At 44.3% G+C, this 20,290-nt stretch overlaps 1 protein-coding gene across 1 annotated transcript in view; it reads left to right on the top strand.

The window, feature by feature from the left end:
- LOC117514923 overlaps positions 1-19,234 on the top strand; it is a 39,330-nt gene extending 20,096 nt beyond the window's left edge. The window contains exons 2-3 of the mRNA XM_034175494.1: positions 6,013-6,091; positions 18,975-19,234. Coding sequence (XP_034031385.1) covers positions 6,013-6,091; positions 18,975-19,234 — 339 coding nt within the window. The remainder of the gene's footprint in view (positions 1-6,012; positions 6,092-18,974) is intronic.
- The last annotated feature ends 1,056 nt before the right edge of the window (positions 19,235-20,290 follow it).

Below are 20,290 nucleotides of genomic sequence, written 5' to 3'. Positions count from 1 at the left end.
TTTGAATCATATTTATCTAATAGATTACAATTTGTTCATGTAAATGGGGAATCTTCTTCACAGACTAAGGTTAATTATGGAGTTCCACAAGGTTCTGTGCTAGGACCAATTTTATTCACTTTATACATGCTTCCCTTAGGCAGTATTATTAGACGGCATTGCTTAAATTTTCATTGTTACGCAGATGATACCCAGCTTTATCTATCCATGAAGCCAGAGGACACACACCAATTAGCTAAACTGCAGAATTGTCTTACAGACATAAAGACATGGATGACCTCTAATTTCCTGCTTTTAAACTCAGATAAAACTGAAGTTATTGTACTTGGCCCCACAACTCTTAGAAACATGGTGTCTAACCAGATCCTTACTCTGGATGGCATTACCCTGACCTCTAGTAATACTGTGAGAAATCTTGGAGTCATTTTTGATCAGGATATGTAATTCAAAGTGCATATTAAACAAATATCTAGGACTGCTTTTTTGCATTTACGCAATATCTCTAAAATTAGAAAGGTCTTGTTTCAGAGTGATGCTGAAAAACTAATTCATGCATTTATTTCCTCTAGGCTGGACTATTGTAATTCATTATTATCAGGTTGTCCTAAAAGTTCCCTGAAAAGCCTTCAGTTAATTCAAAATGCTGCAGCTAGAGTACTAATGGGGACTAGAAGGAGAGAGCATATCTCACCCATATTGGCCTCTCTTCATTGGCTTCCTGTTAATTCTAGAATAGAATTTAAAATTCTTCTTCTTACTTATAAGGTTTTGAATAATCAGGTCCCATCTTATCTTAGGGACCTCATAGTACCATATCACCCCAATAGAGTGCTTCGCTCTCAGACTGCAGGCTTACTTGTAGTTCCTAGGGTTTGTAAGAGTAGAATGGGAGGCAGAGCCTTCAGCTTTCAGGCTCCTCTCCTGTGGAACCAGCTCCCAATTCAGATCAGGGAGACAGACACCCTCTCTACTTTTAAGATTAGGCTTAAAACTTTCCTTTTTGCTAAAGCTTATAGTTAGGGCTGGATCAGGTGACCCTGAACCATCCCTTAGTTATGCTGCTATAGACTTAGACTGCTGGGGGGTTCCCATGATGCACTGAGTGTTTCTTTCTCTTTTTGCTCTGTATGCACCATTCTGCATTTAATCATTAGTGATTGATCTCTGCTCCCCTCCACAGCATGTCTTTTTCCTGGTTCTCTCCCTCAGCCCCAACCAGTCCCAGCAGAAGACTGCCCCTCCCTGAGCCTGGTTCTGCTGGAGGTTTCTTCCTGTTAAAAGGGAGTTTTTCCTTCCCACTGTCGCCAAGTGCTTGCTCAAAGGGGGTCGTTTTGACCATTGGGGTTTTTACATAATTATTGTATGGCCTTGCCTTACAATATAAAGCGCCTTGGGGCAACTGTTTGTTGTGATTTGGCGCTATATAAATAAAATTGATTGATTGATTGATTGATAAATTAATCTAAAATCAAAATTACAAGCAAGAAAAGCACAATAAAAAAAAAACACAGTAGAATAAAAAAAATTACAAAGCAAACACAAACAGATTAAATTAATGATAAGACAGTCTAAAAAAGTGGGTCTTCAGTCTTGATTTAAAAGTCTCCACCGTGTCAGACTGCCGAATAACAGCAGGTAGATGTTCCAAAGAGTCGGACCCCGGTAGGAGAAGGCTCTATACCCCACAGACTTCTTGTTCATCCTCGGAACACACAGAACCCCTGCGCCCCGTGAACGCAAGGGCCTTGCAGGTATGGAGGGCTTAACCAAATCCGCCAGGTAGGAAGGTGCCAGTCCATGAACAATTTTATAAACCAACAATAAAACTTTAAAATCCAATCTGGCAGAAACTGGTAGCCAATGAAGGGATGCCAGAATGGGTGTAATGTGGTCAAACCTTCTACTTTGTGTCAAAAGTCTGGCAGCAGCATTCTGTACCAACTGAAGTCCTCGAATGCTAGACTGCGGCAGGCCAGAAAATAAAACATTACAATAATCCAGTCTGGAAGAAATAAACGCATGTATCAAAGTCTCAGCATCAGCCATAGACAGGATGGGACGAATCCTCGGCACATTTCGGAGATGAAAGAAGGCAGTCCTCGTAATGTCTCTAATGTGGGGGCCAAAAGACAATGTAGGATTGAAAAGTACTCCAAGATTCCTCACTTTGTCTGTATGATGCACAACACACAAACCAACTAGGGCAATGTTGGAGCAAAAAATAATAATCATTTTGCCTGTGCTGATAAAGCTTCATCATCAAGTAGCATATGATTTAAATCAAAAACAACTCAAATGCTTTTAGCTTTTGTTGAGGTATTTGTCCGGCAACAACTGTGTCACAATTTCTACCTCGCCCTCTGGTGGTCACAGTCAAAAAAACAGAGATCAAGGGGGTATGTTGGGCAGAGAGTAGGACAAACTGTAGAATATATTTACTATGTAGCACCAACTATATTGAATTGAATTAAGAATTGGCATATTCAGAACTATACAATGCTGTCAATTTTGTAATATATGAATTGATTTTTTTTTTTTTTTTTTTTTTTTTTATAAATTCTGTTTTGTTTGATTTTTTTTTTTTTTATGAACTTTCAAGAAATCAAATTTGGTCTTTTGGTGGCTGGCTATTGAAAAACATGAAAAACTGCAGTTGTGCTTCAAACCTCTCCAGACTACAACAGGTGTGCATAAACGTGAGTAAAACAGAAGGATATTCTTTGAGTTCTTTGGAGCCCATCTAGGATGTTGCTGGACAGCGTGTAATTCCTTTAGATTAATCATTAGTATCTTTGTTCAGACATCCAGAACAGCAGATGTTTCATCTGCTGTGTCTCAAAGCTTTATCTGTGTGTGTGTGTGTGTGTGTGTGTGTGTGTGTGTGTGTGTGTGTGTGTGTGTGTGTGTGTGTGTGTGTGTGTGTGTGTGTGTGTGTGTGTGTGTGTGTGTGTGTGTGTGTGTGTGTGTGTGTGATTGCTGCCTTTATCTCTGAACCCTCTTTTAAAGCCGGACATGTTTAAATCGACACTTCTGTTATCTGTTACAAAAACAGCTGTCATATCTGAGCAGCAGAGTACAACCTCAGACACACAGACTGTCATCATTTACAGTCTTCACTCACCACACACACACACACACACACACACAACAGGATCAGTAGACTGCAGACTACCGATGTTAAGTGAAGCGAAGGTTTGATCTGAACCGAGTGACAGACAGCAAAGGTACAGTCACTTCCTGAACTCACACCGGTTTCAAACTGTTACCCTGCTGTCCACTTGGCATCACTCAGTACATGGTCCATGTGTATACTAAAGCCCAAAGTTATTTTGGCATCTTCCTGTTATTTATTTATTTGTTTGCTTTAGTCAGCGTGCTTCATTGTTGAGGACTCCACCAGTCAAGGGGATGCCCACATTTTACCCAGCTGTACCAGATGGATGATTACTTTTGAGAGTTGGGGATGGACCAGTTGTCTCTCTGGATGGCTGCCATTCAGGACCCAATGCGGTTTTGTGGTATAGTAGATGCGGGAACACGCGGGCCCGTGCAGGCTGCCTGACTTGCCTTGACATTAATCTCAGGCTGAAGTATTTCAATGTAAAGCAAGGTCAAATACATTTGCACAGCTGGTTGGCACTGGGTCGTCATCTGCTTTATCTTTTGATTCAAGATAATCAAATCAAATCAATTTTATTTATATAGCGCCAAATCACAACAAACAGTTGCCCCAAGGCGCTTTATATTGTAAGGCAAAAGCCATACAATAATTACAGAAAAACCCCAACGGTCAAAACGACCCCCTCTGAGCAAGCACTTGGCGACAGTGGGAAGGAAAAACTCTCTTTTAACAGGAAGAAACCACCAGCAGAACCAGGCTCAGGGAGGGGCAGTCTTCTGCTGGGACTGGTTGGAGCTGAGGGAGAGAATCAGGACAAAGACATGCTGTGGAGGGGAGCAGAGATCAATCACTAATGATTAAATGCAGAGTGGTGCATACAGAGCAAAAAGAGAAAGAAACACTCAGTGCATTGTGGGAACCCCCAGCAGTCTAAGTCTATAGCAGCATAACTAAGGGATGGTTCAGGGTCACCTGATCCAGCCCCAACTATAAGCTTTAGCAAAAAGGAAAGTTTTAAGCCTAATCTTAAAAGTAGAGAGGGTGTCTGTCTCCCTGATCCGAACTGGGAGCTGGTTCCACAGGAGAGGAGCCTGAAAGCTAAAGGCTCTGCCTCCCATTCTACTCTTAAAACCCTAGGAACTACAAATAAGCCTGCAGTCTGAGAGCAAAGCGCTCTATTGGGGTGATATGGTACTATGAGGTCCCTAAGATAAGATGGGACCTGATTATTCGAAACCTTATAAGTAAGAAGAAGAATTTTAAATTCTATTCTAGAATTAACAGGAAGCCAATGAAGAGAGGCCAATATGGGATAGGTACCTAAAGTAAGTCCCATTGGTGCTGGTGCTGATCTCCGGGTTTCTGTAGCATGAAGCAGATGAGAGTTTACGAATGCCCCTGCATGGGACACCAGTCTTTTGCAGGTTACTTCCTTGGCAAAGATTGGTACCTATTTACACTTGAGTGAACTGAGCCAATACAAATAAAATTTCTTAACCAAGGACACATAAGTAGCATGACTGGGAATCCAAATTTGGGCTACAAATTGCTAGGCCAACTTGTTATACCACCTAGCTACCTGCGCTTACACTCTATGTTTTATAACTCAAGATTATCAGATTTCAGGACCTTCAAATTAGATTATTGGTGCAAAAACCAGTTTATTCAAGACACTTGAACAGTCAAAGAAAAATAGCCCAAACAGCATCACAGTTTAAATACAGTCCGACTGGCCACCCAAAAACAAAATGGCTCTCTAAATTTGGCTCTATAAATAAAAGCTACATCGCAGTCACAGGCTCAGCGAATGATGACGTGATGAGCTCAGCACATGATGTGCTGTTTCACAATTATCTGAAATAATTAGTATTGAGGCACAACAGCGAAGGCAATGGATTGCTGGCTTGGGGTCGTAGGTAACAGTCTTGTAATATTTTGCCATGTTTGTATGGGAGCAAAGGTTTAAATTAATAAAAACTAACCTGTTGAAGGACACTTTGACACAAAGCCACCTTTGGGGATTGCACCTACAACCCCTTGGTTAGTGCTTCACCCACGCTGATGTTTTTACTGACCTATAAATGTGTCAATTTTCAGTGAGTCCGCATGGTAGCCAACAGACCTATGAACTTGAGAAATAAGAGAAAATGACAAACTCATTTCACGTTGTTCAAAACCACCCATATGTTGAGTGTGATTGCAAGAAAATCTTTTCTACAGGGTTGTGTGGAGTTGTGACAGTTATTTGAGTTTCAGAATATAACAACTGTTAAACAGTCAGATAATAATTTATTACATTTTTGTGTAAAAACAGTCTCTGTCTCTCTCATCGATAACCACACCTGTGGCCATCCCATTATCAATCTAGTGTGCACTAACAATCCAGCAGGTGGCAGACACATCTATGGGATATTACATAGATAAAACAAAGTTGTTTTTGGATCGATCTGGTGCATCGTTCACCAGGTGAGAAAAGATTTGTCTTCATTCTATGCTTTTTTAATCTGGTGAGTTCCAAGACAATACCATTTATTGTTTTTTTAGTTATCATGTTCAAAATCAGGAGGGTGTGGACTCGACTTTTTATAACTTTACAATATATTTTATTTTCTTTCTTTACTTTTATTTTTAATTCAGGTGTCCCAATAATTAGAATGTGTCCACAAGAATAGTGGAACACTATATGCTGACTATGTTATTACAAAAGCTTGTCTCTAAATTGCCTTTTATTTTGTGTTTTATTTGACAAATGTTTACCAGGAACCTTTATCCTGTAATTACACCCTGAGCTATTCAACATCACGACAACATGCCCATTACATTCATCAGTTTGTTATTCATTGATGACCTAGAAGAGACTGACAGCATCCCTTATTGTTCCCTTCCCACAGTATCCTCAGGAATCAGAATTCCAGGAAACATCTTCTGACAGGTCGGACTGCAGAGAAACACAGGATGGGAGGTTATCAGGTATTAAAAAAACACACACGCACAAGCATCCTCCTATTTTCCCATTGCTCCTTTTTCCACCTCAGTTCTCCCACACCGGAGCGGTTGGGTACAGTTTTGATGTGGAACAGTTCTAGTTTGGATCAACCTCTGCTGATGGAAAACCTGCTTTTGGTTTTATGTGGACACAAACATATGTGTTAGGAAACAAGCTTCACATAGTTATGCTCTCAATGTGTCTGCCTGCTGGTGTGTAATTACAAAGGAATTTGACTTGTTTTCCACAACTTGTGACTTTATGAGAGATTGGGGGACTTTTTTTTTTTGTTTCAAAGGGAAGAGGAACCATGCATTTGTTTTCCTATAGTGACCTTAAGTATTTGGACAACGGCAACATTTTCCTATTGCAGCCACCTCCAAAATATAAGCTCATGGTTCAATTCCAGGTGTGTACTTGAGACTACCCGTTGGTGTCCTTGGATAGCAAACTTCATCTGAATCATCACAGTCCACCCAGACATAAATGGTACTATCCTTGGCTGGGTAAGTAACCTGTATTGGACTGGGGTCCGGTCCAAAGTATGTCGTAGACTCTCATCTGCTTCCAGTTACAGTATCTGGGGTTAAGCACTGCCTCAGTTGCCCATCAGGGCCTGTATAGGACTTAATTTTGATTCTGCTTTTACTTCTGCCACATCATATTTGCTGCATCTCCAGTAATGAGGGTGTTGATTCACCAACTCCACTGTAGCTGTATCAAGTTCTTGCCTGTTTTTAGGGCATCTTGCCTTTATCAAGTGAAATCTATGCTCAGGTGGATTCTACTCAAGTGCCTGACATGACAATTTGAGAATTTCTCACTTGTTTTCCTTAAAACGTTCTTAAAAATCATTTTGGCAGCATGACATGGACCTAGAATCATGACTGTCTAAGATTGGCAAATGCCTGGGAAGAGCTTATAGGCAGGTGTCTAAGTTGAATCATCTCCATCCTTGGTAGCTTACTCCATCAAACCCTTGGCATGAGTAGCTCTGTTCTGTCTTCAGTCAGTCTCTGTCTTTTGTTACTGCTTCTTCCGTTAGTTTCAGATGTATTTTATGGTTTGGGATAACATCTGCACTCACATATAGAGTAAATATTCTGGAGAAGAACATTCACAGAGTGCATATTTCTACTAACCTCCAACCTTCCCCAGCCAAAGGAGCACACAGCTCAAGTTTCATGAATAGTTTCCACTTTTCATTTGCTATGGTGGTTTTCACACTGAGCTCGCACGTCGCCTAAATACTGAATAGAATCAAAACTCGTGTGCACCCACGGACATGTTCATCTAAAAATGAGGTGTGCTCAGGCACATTGCTGGTTGATATTGTGTGGGAAACTACAAAGTATTTGTGCCATAGACAAAAACTGTGTGTCTGTGTCGGTTGTCACATCACAGTTTTCCACATGTATAAATGAGTGGGTGAAATTTTCTACATGCAAACTCTGCAACTGATAAATTGAAAATTTGACATGAAAAAAAATGCACTTAAAAAGAAGGATAATTAGGAGGTGATTGTACAGTCTTGTGTGTATTGGGGCTCAGTGCTTGTTGTGCAGCAACACAGTAGCCTGGTTGTAAAAGCTATGTCTTCTGTTTGTTGCTATATCACCTGATGATGATTGGGTGATTAGAGGCCTTGATGATCATTATTGCCTTGGCTACATACAGCTTTGCATATGGGAGGGAAGCTCACCTAGTGGTGTTTTCACCACTCTCTGTAGTGTTCTGTGATCATGGATGGTGCTGTTCTCGCACCAGGTGGTGATGCAGCTTGTCAGAACGGTCTGTAGAATGACCTGAGGATGTGGGGACATATACTACGTTTCTTCAGCCCCCTGAAGTAGTACAGGCATTGTTGGGCTCTTTTCACAATGTGTGTACAAGGAGTAGAGGAGAGGTCTTAGCACGCAGCCATGAGGAACTCCCACATTGAGGGTCAGCAGTTCTGATATACTGATATTTTAATCATGTTGTGTGGGCCGCTGAAGAGGAGGTACTGCTGGCCCACCACCACAAGATGGCGCCCTGCTTGAAGTGCGGGCTTCAAGCACGAGAGGGCGTCGGCTTTGCTGGAGGTGACAGCTGTCATTAATCAACACAAGCTGTCACCCATCACCACCACTACAAAGACCGGACTGCAACTCCACCTCCTCGCCGAGAAATCAACTACCATTCAGGTAATTTTCTCTGCTGACTTAAACTTTGAGTATTAGTCTGATCTCTTTTTGCAGCCGTTTTCCTGTGGTGTGCCTTATCTGCGGAGTTGGCGTTTGGTGTGACAGCGACGGATTCGCCTCACACCCCACTCAGATAAGTGGTTAACTCAGGAGCTGCACGAGTGTATGATTGGAGGTGGAGGTTCTCCCTCCTTTACTGAATACAGACTGTGGGATTACTGAGTGTGCGAACTCACACTCATCTGGACTGTCTCTGTTCTCTGCCAGCAGTACCGGGTCTGACTGCTGAAGACAGCGGCCACCTGGGGCGCAGGGCTTGGCGGCTCCGGTGTTCTTCAGCTCCGTTGGTGTTGGAAGCTGTGTGGGGATCCAGCTCTTCTCTCTCCAGGCGTCTTCTATCGTCGAGCCTGCCCACACGTCACCTGGTGTATGATTGACAGTCCACCATATTGTTATTGTCTGTACGTTGTTGTGCGATTCACAACATTAAATTGTTACTTTTTGGCTTATCCATTGTCCGTTCATTAACGCCCCCTGTTGTGGGTCCGTGTCACGACACTTTCACAACAAATCACCTGGTAATAATCTGACAGACAGGAGCAGACTCAGATTCTGGAGCTTGATGCCGAGCTTTGTAAGAACTATTGTGTTGTACGCGGAGCTGTAATCTACATTCAGTATTCGCACATAAGTTTCTTCCCTTAACGTGTGTAAGGGCAGTGGGAAGGGCCATAACAATGGCATTGTCTGTAGATTTATTTTAAAAGGTATGCATACTGCCATAAATCCAGTGTAGCAGGCAACACAGAACTGAAGTCCCTCACCAGGTTTGTTATGTGTCGGACGCAGCCCGGAGAACCGACCAGCGTTTGAAGGACCCAGTATAAAATAAGCAGAGCACGGTACAAAGGATAACAGAGTTTAATGAACATAACAGTGATGTGAAAAAATATAAAAGTGCGCGGTCTGGCGTGGTGGTTTTGCGGTGCGCTCCCAGCAGCGCCAACGGTCCAGAGCCAGAACCAATTCGGACCCAAGGACCCCGCCGACACCCCCCAGGTGGCCGCGACAAACCGAGTCTGTGAAAGAAGGAATCATTATGTGAGTCCACACTCAACACACAGAACGCTCAAAGGTGCACAAACAGCAAACACTTCCTGGCTTAATTACTAATCAGCTTCCCACCCTGCAGGCATGGAACATCCAGTTCACAAAACTCCACTGCAGTGGAAGCTGATTACACGACCAACATACAGCTCAATATAATAAGGTGTGAGGGACACCACATTTACTGACTGTATAAATGTTAGTCACAAAACGTACCTCAGGAAGTGTGCTGACGAGCGTGAGACCTCACCCCCTCCTCTTTCACAGACCATGCATCAAACCTGGACGTTCTCTGCATCCACTGATGATGAGATGGCTCCCGAGACGACGATCTCACCCGTCTGGTCACAAGGTCGAGTCTCTAGCAAATACACACTGTGTACTCCAGTCTTAAATGCCACCATGTTCCAATCCATGTAGATGCACCACAGCTGTGAGTCCTGACGAGCCGCAGGTGATCAGGGTGAGGTCCTGATAAACTCAGCTACACAGCCACTCAGTCCCAAATGCAAGCCACTTGGAAGGAAAAACAAAAGACGGAAACAAAAAGGCAGCCAGGCCCCCCAGCCATAAAACAAGGTTCTCAAAACATTTGCTGACAGCTGAGGTGAGGGCAACAGATCAATAGACATTTAAACATTTAACATTAAAGTGCTTGGGAACAGGTACAATGGTGGACATCTGGGGACAACAGTCTGGGAGAGGGAGAAGTTAAAAATACGAGGTCTATTAGAAAAGTATCCGACCTTATTATTTTTTCAAAAACCATATGGATTTGAATCACGTGTGATTGCATCAGACAAGCTTGAACCCTCGTGCGCATGCGTCAGTTTTTCCACGCCTGTCGGTTGCGTCATTCGCCTGTGAGCAGGCTTTAAGTGAGGAGTGGTTCACCCCCTCGGCGGATTTTCATTGTCAGGAAATGGCGGAATGATTTGGGCTTTTTTCCCCATCAGAATTTTTTCAGAAACTGTTAGAGACTGGCAGCTGGAAACCATTCGAAAAATTTATCTGGCTTTCGGTGAAAATTTTACGGGCTTCACAGAGAATAAGGACTGTTACTACAGCTTTAAGGACGGCTTTAAGGACGCTTGGCGCGCCGCGCTCCGTGCCGCCATCGAGAGCCACAAACCACCGGATCATTTCTAAACGGATGGCTCTGTGGAGCCGGGACCGTCGTGTGCACTTTCTCTGGTTATCACAAGAGCTGGACATCAACCATTTTCCAGCAGATTTCACTTTTAACAAGAGATTTTGTCATGGAAAGCCGAGCGGAGGCTTCGCGCGTCACGATGGATTCGCTACTGGATGCGAGACAAAACCACCTCCGTTTTGGTCTCACAGGACGGTTTTGAGATGGCGTTCAGACAAGTGTCGGTGGTTTTTCCATCGAGTGATTATCCGAGAAATTGTGGATGTGCCTGGACATGCCAGAACATGTCCCGTGAGGCTTCATCATGGCGTTGCTGTGCGCCATGCGGCACCGCCACGACGCGCGGAATTCCTCCGCACGGCTGTCTCAATGTGCCGAAAAAGTGCTGATGTCCACGTCTTTTAACAATTCCTGTGCTAGTCAGACAACGTCCTGGATAAATCACAGCATCCAGTTTGGAAATGAATGGCACATTCCACTGTTACAGGAGTTTGTGTCATGGAAAGAGGAGCAGAGGCTTCGCGCGTCACGGCGGTGCCACATGGCGCACAGCAACGCCATGATGAAGCCTCAAGGGACATGTTCTGGCATGTCCAGGCACATCCACAATTTCTCGGATAATCACTTGATGGAAAAACCACCAACAGCTGTCTGAACGCCATCTCAAAGCTGTCCTGTGAGACCAAAACAGAGGTGGTTTTGTCTCGCTCCAGTAGCGAATCCATCGTGACGCGCAAAGCCTCCGCTCGGCTTTCCATGACAAAATCTCTTGTTAAAAGTGAAATCTGCCGGAAAATGGCTGATGTCCAGCTCTTGTGATAAACAGAGAAAGTGCACACGATGGTCTCGGATCCACAGAGCCATCTGTTTAGAAATGATCTGGTGGTTTGTGGCTCTCGATGGCGGCACGGAGCGTGGCGCGCCGAGCGTCCTTAAAGCTGTAGTATCAGTCCTTATTCTCTGTGAAGCCCGTAAAATTTTCACCGAAAGCCAGATAAATTTTTCGAATGGTTTCCCGCTGCCTGTCTCTAACAGTTTCTGAAAAAATTCTGATGGAAAAAAAGCCCAAATCATTCCGCCATTTTCCTGACAATGAAAATCTGCCGAGGGGGCTGGACCACTCCTCACTCAAAGCCTGCTCACAGGCGAATGACGCAACCGACAGGCGTGGAAAAACTCACGCATGCGCACAAGGGTTCAAGCTTGTCTGACGCAATCACACGTGATTCAAATCCATATGGTTTTTGAAAAAAATAATAAGGTCAGATACTTTTCTAATAGACCTCGTATTTGCAAAAACCCCAGCCACCTAGGCCGCACATGTTGTCAGTATCAGGGTTACAAATATTCATCCACTAAGAGCTTTAGAAAATTCTCCTTCTGAGATATTTAGAAAGTGGAGCTCGACAGGTGGGCTGTTGCCAGCAAGTTTAGAGTTATTTACAGTGCATCTGGAAAGTATTCGTAGTGCTTCACTTTTTCCACATTTTGTTGTGTTGCGGCCTTATTCCAAAAGGGAGTAAATTAAATTTTCACTGGAAATTCAACACACAACACCCCATAATGACAATGTAATTTTTTTTATTCTTACAAATTTCTTAAAAATAAAAAAAAACTAAGAAATCACATGTACACCCTAAAAAAAAAGAAACTGCCATCTCAATGAGAAAAATTGATGTAACAATTTGCAAAGATTTTTTCAAATTATTTCAGCTTTAAACTGAATGAATGCCACAAGACTTCTGTCGTTACATTGAAATAACTTTTAAAAAAACCTATGCAAATTGTTACATCACTTTTTCTCGTTGAGACAGTGGTTCATTTTTTAAGGTGCACATAAATATTCACACTCTGCTCAATACTTTGTTGATGCACCTTTGGCAGCAATTACAACTTCAAGTATTCTTGAATATGATGCCACAACCTTGGCATATCTGTCTTTGGGCAGTTTTGCCCATTCCTCTTTGCAGCACCTCTCAAGCTCCATCAGATTGGATGGGGAGCGTCAGTGCACAGCCATTTTCAGATGTTTCAGAGATGTTCAATTGGATTCAGGTCTGGGCTCCATCTGGGCCACTCAAGGACATTCATAGAGTTGTCCTGAAGCCACTCCTTTGATATCTTGGCTGTGTGCTTAGGGTCATTGTCCTACTGAAAGATGAACTGGCACCCTAGTCTGAGGTCAAGAGCGCTCTGGAGCAGGTTTTCATCCAGGATAACTCTGTACATTGCTGCATTCATCTTTCCCTCAATGCTGACTAGTCTCCCAGTTCCTGCTGCTGAACAACATCCCCACAGCATGATGCTGCCACCACCATGCTTCACTGGATGATAACTGGTTTCCTCCAAACATGACACCTGCCATTCACGCCAAAGAGTTCAATCTTTGTCTCATCAGACCAGAGAATTTTGTTTCTCATGGTCTGAGAGTCCTTCAGGTGCCTTTTAGCAAACTCCAGGTGGGCTGCCATGTGCCTTTTACTAAGGAGTGGCTTCCGTCTGGCCACTCTACCATACAGGCCTGATTGGTGGATTGCTGCAGAGATGGTTGTCCTTCTAGAAGGTTCTCCTCTCTCCACAGAGGAATGCTGGAGCTCTGACAGAGTGCCCATTGGGTTCTTGATCACCTACCAGACTAAGGCCCTTTTCCCCAGATCGCTCAGTTTAGTTGGGCAGCCAGCTCTAGGCAGAGTTTTGTTGGATCCAAACTTCTTCCATTTATGATGGATGGAGGCCACTGTGCTCATTGGGACCTTCAATCAATCAATCAATCAATCAATTTTATTTATATAGCGCCAAATCACAACAAACAGTTGCCCCAAGGCGCTTTATATTGTAAGGTAAGGCCAAACAATAATTATGTAAAAACCCCAACGGTCAAAACGACCCCCTGTGAGCAAGCACTTGGCGACAGTGGGAAGGAAAAACTCCCTTTTAACAGGAAGAAACCTCCAGCAGAAACAGGCTCAGGGAGGGGCAGTCTTCTGCTGGGACTGGTTGGGCCTGAGGAAGAGAACCAGGAAAAAGACATGCTGTGGGGGGGAGCAGAGATCAATCACTAATGATTAAATGCAGAGTGGTGCATACAGAGCAAAAAGAGAAAGAAACACTCAGTGCATCATGGGAACCCCCCAGCAGTCTAAGTCTATAGCAGCATAACTAAGGGATGGTTCAGGGTCACCTGATCCAGCCCTAACTATAAGCTTTAGCAAACAGGAAAGTTTTAAGCCTAATCTGTTGTGTGTTGGGGGGTTTGGCTGGACATTTTGGTGTTGTTTTCTTTTCTTTGCTCTCCAGGTGGTATGCAAACTGGTTTTTGTCTGTGGAGAAGGTGCTGGCAGAAGAGTCCTTCACCCTCATCAGCATGATTTGCAGCACCTGTGGATGATGCTCACATGCAGACTTGAGGACTTTCAGCTGAAGCAGATAATGAGATGGCGTTCTGCATTTAAGCCATGAGTGGTTCAAGCAGAATTGCCGGGAACTCGACCTTGTGACGTTCGTTTGTGAGACGCTGAGGACCGCGCCTGGGTTTGATACATCGTGCCTGTGAAGGAGGACGGGTGAGGGACACATGCTGTCAGCACACATCAGAGGTGATTGATTGTCTGAATAAGTGTTAACAGTGATTTAGTATTTTGTTACGCAGTATATTTGAATATTGATGAGAATTGTGCAGCTCGCTTCTCACTGCCGTGGCGTACGGACTGATGATCCTCCACCTGTTGTGAGAAGCTGCTCATTTACATAAAGCTTAAATTCAGACCTGAATGTGTTGCTGATAGTGTGTGCCTTTGAAGGATATTTGTTGTAGCTGTTGACTTACCTCACCTTTTTCATCTTTCACAGAATCAGTCTGTCGTATCCACCTGGGGGGTGTTCGGCGGTGAGTCTGGGTCCAGAAGCGTCGAGCTTTGATCCATTTCGGCACTGGAGAGCGCGCCGTCCTTCACCTCGCCAGACAAACGCACATTTATGTTGTACACCAATTATTGCACGGGAGAAAAATAAAATTGTTTTCTTTTTGGAACCGCTTTCTGGTTATTTAGCGCTGGGTTCAGTCAGACGCAGGTCCGCTCCTCAACCCGCGTCTGCACATAACAGTAGTTCCCGGCCATTCCAAAATGGACCCAGCGGCAGAAGCGGTTCCATTTGCCGAAAGAGTTCAAGAATACTTGAAGAAGATATGGGAGCAATTACGGCCTCTCGCAAATCAAATTAAACAAACAGATGCTCGCATTACGGAGCTTGCAGCGCAAGCCGTTCCACTTCCTGCTGCTCCAGCTGCGGCACCATCGATACCAGTGCAGATAACTCCGTCACCCAAGGGGAGGCGGAGTGCGGCGGATTATTCCGTGGATTTCCGAATTTTGTCTGCTCAGTCCGGTTGGGATGCCGCAGCTTTAAGAGGAGTGTTTGTGGATGGTTTGAACGATTCATTAAAAGACGAGCTGAAGCGGCCATATTGCCCTGGTCACATAAGCGTCAAGAAAGATAGTGATGACGTATCTCCAGGTGTTCTGGGACAGGCAAAATAATGGACACAAAAAAAAAAAAAAAAAAGGGGGCAGATCTTTGGTTGTTTAGTTATTTGGGCTGTTTTTGTTTTCTTGTAAGGGGTTATAACTTGTTTGGGGATTTAGAGGCGGTTCTGGTGGAGTGAACGACTGGCAGTTCGGAGCTCGGCTGGACTCAGGTAATTGTTTGTTTTCATTATTTGGACTTAGGTATTTTCTGTTTGAGGATTAGGTCGTTTTGTTTTGTTGTTTTTTATTTCCCTGCTTCCCTAACCCCAACCTCACCTCACATTGCTCTGAGACCGTTTGTCTTTTGGGTTGTGGGGTGGTGCAGGTTGGTCACGCTGAGCATTTCTCAGAAGACCTCTGCACCTGGGGGGGGGGGGGTTGTCAGGGGCGTTTTTTTGGGTTTGGTTAGGGCCCGGTTCCTCTCCAGCCCCGGTGGGCCTTTGACCATTTGTCATTGGTGTTACCGGGGTGTGGTGCAGCGGGAACATACCTCAGTTGGAGTGGTGGGCCGATCTGTTGCCGTTCGCCATTTCGGTAGTTCCACCCCTCCCGATGGGCTGGTGGTATGGTCGGGTAGGGGCACCGGACGTATTTCCGGTTTTCCGCTGCGCTTCGGGAATGGGACCGAGTTAGTTTTTCCTGTTTCCTTCCCCAGCTCGGTAGTTTTGTGCCGTTCGCCAAAATTGAGCCGACGATAGGCTCTGGGAGTGATCTGGGGTCTTTCGGGGTGCTGGGGGAGGTAACAGGGTTTGCCGGTTGTTTTATTTGCCCCCGGGGTGGTTTAATGAAGTCCGCCGGGGGTTGGATTTTGTGTTATATTTCCTTCCAGGTTCCACCTCCAGGGTTGATGGGACGGTCCTCTGGGGGGGAATTGGCCTGTGGGGCCGACTAGCCAAGTGTGGCCGGGTCTGGGGTTCCTGGGTTGTGGGGAGGGTGCTTCCTGGGGTTGATGGTACAGTCCTCTGGGGGGCGCTGTTGCTCCATGTGTACCTGGGGACCTCTGTGGGATTCCGGCTTTGGCTGTTTCTCCTGGAACTGGCGGTGATGATCTTCTGGGGGGTGTTGGGCTCTGCAAGTCGTTCTGGGGGGGTTGTTTGTTGTTTTTCTTTGTGAATTTATGTTGGTATTGTGTTGTTGGGGCTGTGTTGGGTTGTTGGATTTGGGTGTTTTTCTTTTCTTCCCGGGGTTGGATGGGACGGTCCCCTGGGGAGGGTTTGGGTGGGTTTTGTGTTTTTTCTTGTATGTTGGGTTGTATATGGGACTTTTTGGGGTTTTTTGTTGATGCCAGCCGGCCTTCCAGCCGCGGTGCCCTGTCCTGCTGTCTGCGGTGGACCTTGGGAGCGTTACGCCGTCTGCTTCCTGACGTGGACCCCGGAGGGAGGTGCTGTTCTCGGGCCTGGTCTGTTCGGTCGCCGGGAGGCTTCCCGTTGATGGGGGGGTACTGTTGTGTGTTGGGGGGTTTGGCTGGACATTTTGGTGTTGTTTTCTTTTCTTTGCTCTCCAGGTGGTATGCAAACTGGTTTTTGTCTGTGGAGAAGGTGCTGGCAGAAGAGTCCTTCACCCTCATCAGCATGATTTGCAGCACCTGTGGATGATGCTCACGTGCAGACTTGAGGACTTTCAGCTGAAGCAGATAATGAGATGGCGTTCTGCATTTAAGCCATGAGTGGTTCAAGCAGAATTGCCGGGAACTCGACCTTGTGACGTTCGTTTGTGAGACGCTGAGGACCGCGCCTGGGTTTGACACATCGTGCCTGTGAAGGAGGATGGGTGAGGGACACATGCTGTCAGCACACATCAGAGGTGATTGATTGTCTGAATAAGTGTTAACAGTAATTTAGTATTTTGTTACTCAGTATATTTGAATATTGATGAGAATTGTGCAGCTCCCTTCTCACTGCCGTGGTGTACGGACTGATGATCCTCCACCTGTTGTGAGAAGCTGCTCATTTACATAAAGCTTAAATTCAGACCTGAATGTGTTGCTGATAGTGTGTGCCTTTGAAGGATATTTGTTGTAGCTGTTGACTTACCTCACCTTTTCCATCCTTCACAGAATCAGTTTGTTGTATCCACCTGGGGGGTGTTCGGCAGTGAGTCTGGGTCCAGAAGCGCCGAGCTTTGATCCATTTCGGCGCTGGAGAGCGCGCCGTCCTTCACCTCGTCAGACAAATGCACATTTATGTTGTACACCAATTATTGCACGGGAGAAAAATAAAATTGTTTTGTTTTTGGAACAGCTTTCTGGTTATTTAGCGCTGGGTTCAGTCAGACGCAGGTCCGCTCCTCAACCCGCGTCTGCACATAACATAATCTTAATAGCTAATCTGCTCAAAGGAGCAGAAATGTTTCTGTAACCTTCCCCAGATTTGTGCCCTGAGCCAATCCTGTCTCAGAGGTCTACAGACAATTCCTTTGACTTCATGCTTGGTTTGTGCTCTGACATACACTGTTAACTGTGGGACCTTATATGTAGACAGGTGTGTGCTTTTCTAAATCATGTCCAATCAACTGAATTTACCCCAGATGGACTCCAATTAAGCTGTAGAAACATCTCAAGGATGATCAGCGGAAACAGGATGCACCTGAGCTCAATTTTGACCTTCATGCCAAAGGCTGTGAATACTTACGTACACATGATTTCTTAGTTGTTTTGTATTATTATTATTATTAATAATAATAATAAATTTGCAAAAATCTCCAAAAAATATTTTTTTGACATTGTCATTATGAGGTATTGTGTGTAGGTAGATTTTTTGGGGGGGAAAAATGAATTTCATCCATTTTGAAATAAGGCTGTAACAAAAAATTGTGGAAAAAGTGAAACGCTGTGAATACTTTCAGCTCACCAGATTGAAAAGAGGAGGGGTACTCGACATAATTGGTTATACCCCTAAAATCAGCCATTGTCTGTTGCCCCACTCGGTGCTCCTTGCATTGCATTGTTGCATTGTAGAACTGTTTTTCCACCTTCATTTTGTATGTTTCTTTGGCCTGTATAATAAGGCTTCTAATTGCACCACCATATTCCCAGACCTGTATGTGAAATGCCACGCAAACATTGCTATTAATCCATGTTTGTGGTTAGGATGTCCAAACTGACTTTGCTGGAAAAACATCATTGACGTACTTCCATAAATCCAGTGACTGTGTCTGTGTACTCACTGATGTCATCATCTGAGGCAACCTAAAACATCTCCCAATCCATGTGATCAAGACAGTCTTGTGATATTGAATCTGATTGGCCAGATAAACTTGTAAACATGTGCAGATTGGCCATGCTAATTCTCCCCTGAAGCATTTGCTCAAGAATATTTCTCTTTAAGTTTGAATAGCTCACAATTTATGCATTTACTTATCTTTGCAGTGACAATCATGTTTCTGGGTCCTCAGCTTTTGAGACTAAGAGATGCTGGGAAGAGCTTATGGGGTCATGAGATCACTGGACAGAAGTGTTTCTGATATCTTTGCAGGAGAATGAAGGTCCAAGCCTTTAGTGTCCCATTGCAAGACTTAGGCTTAGACTAAGGTGACGACTGGATGTCTTTGGTCCTACGTTTCTTTGAAGGATTATTGGGTACCACTGATATGACTTAGCATCAAATAAACAGGCACTTATGGAGACAAAATGAGGCTGAACAATTTGCTGTTTTCTTAGCTGTCTCAAAAGATTTTTAAAATTTTGTATTTATTTATTTTAATTTGCTTTATTCCCTGCATTTTGGCCATTTGGCACATTTCTCTGTGTATGATCCAGCACATAGGTGCTTTGTGTTGAGGAACCCAATGGCTGGAGAAGGCCAAGGGGACACTCATGGTTCACCTGGCTTCAAGAGATAGTTCATTACTTAAATGTTCTATGCCCAGGTTGTCTGCCTGGGTGGTTTCCTTCCAGGACCCAAGGTGGTTTCCTGCTGTCCTAGATGCGGCAAAGTGCGATACCAGTGCATGTGCCGAAATCCAGTTAAAATTCTCACCGATTCAGTACACACAACCACAACCATGAAGACAGCTGACTTGACAGTTGTCCAGAAGACGCTCACTGACACACTCCACACGGAGGGTAAGTCCCAGAAGTTCATTGGTAAAAGAATTGGCTGTTCACAGCACACCGGGGGCAACTTGGGGATAAAGGACCTTGCTCAAGGGCCCTGAGTGATTATATAGAGATGTGTGTGTGTGTGTGTGTGTGTGTGTGTGTGTGTGTGTGTGTGTGTGTGTGTGTGTGTGTGTGTGTGTGTGTGTGTGTGTGTGTGTGTGTGTGTGTGTGTGTGTGTGTGTTTACTGCATGTATTGTATTCATATGTAACTGCATTTACTCAAGCATGTCTGGAAATTTTATTTGCATGTCCTTGCACGCTTTGGTTTTGCATTTATTTGCATGTGACCAAATACAAAAATCAAGATATACAGTCATTTAACAGCTTGTCTGGCCAAGGCTGTTATTGCTGATCAGTCCACTCAGATTTATTGAGCTTTACAAAGATGTTTCAATTTGCCTAATGAAAAAGGACAGCAGCATATGGCTCTGTAGAGAAACACTAAAATACCCACAGACCGGCAAAAAAGTGGCCACTATTCAACATGTTTTAGCATGAAGACTGTACCACATGGTGTGGCAGTCTGTGTCTGGAATATAAATCTTTGATTGATCCTTAAAATGGACACATGAAATATGGCAAGGTGGAGTGGGTGGAGAAAATTGTCAAGAGGGATTTATGATAGAAAGATAAGAGTGAAAGGACAAGTTTACAAGGCAGACCTGAAGATGCTGTTTTATTCCTTGGAAGTGACAAGGATGGACAGAATAAGATCATCTGTATCAGAGGAACAGCACAGGTGGGACTGTTTGGAGACAAAGTCAGTGAGGCTGAGATGGTTTGGACATGTGCAGAGGAGGGACCCAGTGTATATAGGGAGAAGGATGCTGAGGATGGAAGCACCAGGCAGGAGGAGAAGAGGGAGGCCAAAGAGGAGGTTTATGGATGTGCTGAGGGAGGACATGCAGGTGGTTGGTGTGACAGAGGAAGATACAGAGGACAGGGTGAGATGATAAAACAACTGTTTCATTATCACATCAATAAACAACAGTCATACAAGCCATCGTATTGATGTGCATTGTAGATTGGTGAAAAATCAATGATATAAAATGAAAAAACATGTATGTGGTGGAGGCCTCAATGAGTGAGTCCCAATGGGACACAAGCAACA

Source organism: Thalassophryne amazonica, chromosome 8 (assembly GCF_902500255.1).
Source record: "Thalassophryne amazonica chromosome 8, fThaAma1.1, whole genome shotgun sequence".
In the NCBI taxonomy this organism is placed as follows: Eukaryota; Metazoa; Chordata; class Actinopteri; order Batrachoidiformes; family Batrachoididae; genus Thalassophryne; species Thalassophryne amazonica.
The sequence above is the reverse complement of the archived record's forward strand: the minus strand, read 5'-3'. Positions and strand labels throughout refer to the sequence as shown.